Source organism: Palaemon carinicauda, chromosome 8 (genome assembly GCF_036898095.1).
Source record: "Palaemon carinicauda isolate YSFRI2023 chromosome 8, ASM3689809v2, whole genome shotgun sequence".
In the NCBI taxonomy this organism is placed as follows: Eukaryota; Metazoa; Arthropoda; class Malacostraca; order Decapoda; family Palaemonidae; genus Palaemon; species Palaemon carinicauda.
Window position 1 is genome coordinate 97,461,378 of NC_090732.1, and position 2,500 is coordinate 97,463,877.

General features: G+C 38.7%; 1 protein-coding gene across 2 annotated transcripts in view; it reads left to right on the forward strand.

The window, feature by feature from the left end:
- LOC137645812 (dentin sialophosphoprotein-like) overlaps positions 1-2,500 on the forward strand; it is an 83,820-nt gene that overhangs the window by 75,660 nt on the left and 5,660 nt on the right. For both annotated transcript variants that reach the window (XM_068378767.1, XM_068378768.1), the window contains exons 3-4: positions 318-1,705; positions 1,888-2,500. The exon at positions 1,888-2,500 is cut by the window's right edge and continues 100 nt beyond it. In XM_068378767.1, coding sequence (XP_068234868.1) covers positions 318-1,705; positions 1,888-2,500 — 2,001 coding nt within the window. The remainder of the gene's footprint in view (positions 1-317; positions 1,706-1,887) is intronic.

Below are 2,500 nucleotides of genomic sequence, written 5' to 3' on the forward strand. Positions count from 1 at the left end.
TGAAAACTTGACTTTAGATAATTATGAAATGATATGGCTCTAATAATAATATCATATCGTATAGATGAGAAAATTTGCTAAGGTTCAATTTAGATTTCAAAGAAAGAAATAAAAAAGCTGTTCTTATTCACAATATGAGCTCTGCTATTCAGACAACTGTCTCTTTATTTACATATTTGTTCGTAGGCTACTCTATAATCAACACATTTCCGTATATTTTTTTATGTACTTTGTTTTTTTGTGTAAAGATATATTATGTTCAGTTTTTACAACGAATGTTTAATTGAATTCACCTAATGTAATTCTTATTTTTACAGCTGTATTTCAGAGCATCCTTCAGATACTACCGGCCCAGTAGACGGAAATAATAAAAGAGATCTGAAAGCAACAGGTACATCTCCAGAAAATTCAGATTCACTTCCCACTGGTTTCCCTGATCTTGCACCTTTAGCATCAGCTGAAATCACACTATTCGAGGACGAGGCACAAACAGAAGTAATAGAGAATGAGAAAGATCCAGGAATCTGCAAAAACAGTACAGATGATAATATAGTTGTTGAAAAGAATGAATCTCATCTCACACATGACTCTTCTCATGTGACATCTGTAGCACATAAAGCAGGGGAGGATCATGTGGTTGCAGATGATCTTGCACCCACATCTCTTGCCACAGAGGAGCTTGTTCCAAGTAAGGAAGATTCCTTGCACGACAGTTCCGTAAATCCCGTTGAAGAATTGGAAGAATGTGAAGTATCTACTTCAAATGGCGGTCAAAATGACGATCATTTGATCTCTGAACCTTGCAGTATTAGTACAGAATCTCCAGTAAAAGAGCCAAATCATAGTGATGTGTCGGAAAGTAATGAGGACATGGATTCTCCCGAAATTCCTATGAGTGAGGAAAGTTTAAAAACAAATTCAGAAGAAATACAAGGGATTATAGAGGACTCTAAAAGTAACTGTGAAAGTACCCCCGAAGAAAAAATATCATCACAAGATAGCACACCAAACGTAGATATTGATAAAGAGGACCTCGCCGCACCCCCGTCATGTGAAACTCTTGACAATGGCGAGTTAATCACTGGTCAAAATCTTCAGTTAGACGAAGAGAAACTAAAATCTACAGATAATGACTCTTCTCCCCTAAACGATAGCTTTATAGAGACAAAAATAGAAGATGGGGTAACATTCAAAGATGAGATGCTGGCTCTTTTGGATAAAACATTTCTTGGTAACAATGTTGACAGTGAGGCTGAAGTTAATAGTGAAATAACACAAAAGAACAGTAAAAGTGACCGATCACTGAATGAAACAACTGATAATCTTGCCGAAACAGAACTCAAAATTGATTCTTCTTTCGAAGGCAACTCATTTAGTAGTAAGTTGGCTACAGAAGAATTGGAGAGTCAGCCATCTTGCGAGAATATCAGTGAATTTAAAGCAGAAGTAAGTAAAGAAGCAACCGAAAATGGTCTAAAGGCCTCTGCACCAGAAAGAAAGACAAGCATGCCTGCATCGCTTACTTATGTATATAGTAATGATAAGCGAACAGATGATTATAGCAGTTTTGATGAGAGTTACGAAGAATCTTACAAAGAGGAGCGAGGGTCATCACTACCCTCATCACCACTAGTTCCACGTCGTAAGAAGAAGCCTCGTCCAGTACCTGCAGCTCGCACCTTCTACACGCCAGGCAGTAACTCAGGTAAGAAATATTATCACTGAAATTAAACAGTATGAGAGAGAGAGAGAGAGAGAGAGAGAGAGAGAGAGAGAGAGAGAGAGAGAGAGAGAGAGAGAAACTTTTGTGCTCTAAGTTTCTCATATTTATTGTCACTTTATCTGTTCTATTGAATCTTTATTGATTTGGTGGTTTTACATTCATAGGTTCACCAAGTGCTCCTTCTGACGGTAAGGACAAGAGAAGCAATTCATGTAATACTCCTCCTGCAAGGCCTCCAGTACCTCATACATCTTATAGCCTTCCACCAGTACGTAAGAGGTCCTCTACTGTGCCATGCAAACCCAGCGAAACATCTAACAACAGTGTGGCACAGGCAAACGTTGCATGTTCATCAAATGGAGATAGCCATTCAACCACCAAAATGACGTCAACAGATTGCACAACAAATGTCTCGTCCTACAGCAAGTCACTGAACCCTTTCGACAGCGATGAGGACGAAGAAACTAACAATGCAAAAGATGACCCCAAAGTAGACATGCAATCATATAAGTCCTCTAAAGATCCTCTTAATCCGTTTGACAGTGATGATGATGAAGTTGAAGATCCAGTAAAGACAAATGTAGAAATAAGGAAAATAGATTTGCCTCCTGCAGGATATAACCCATTTGACGAGGAGGATGAAGAAAACGAAAACAGTGGGACCTCCGAGACTACAAGTAAAGATGCATCAAAGAATCCTTTTGATGAACACGATGAAGATGATATGAACATAAGCAGAGACTCTCCCTATCAACAGTCGTTTGTAACGCCGGACTC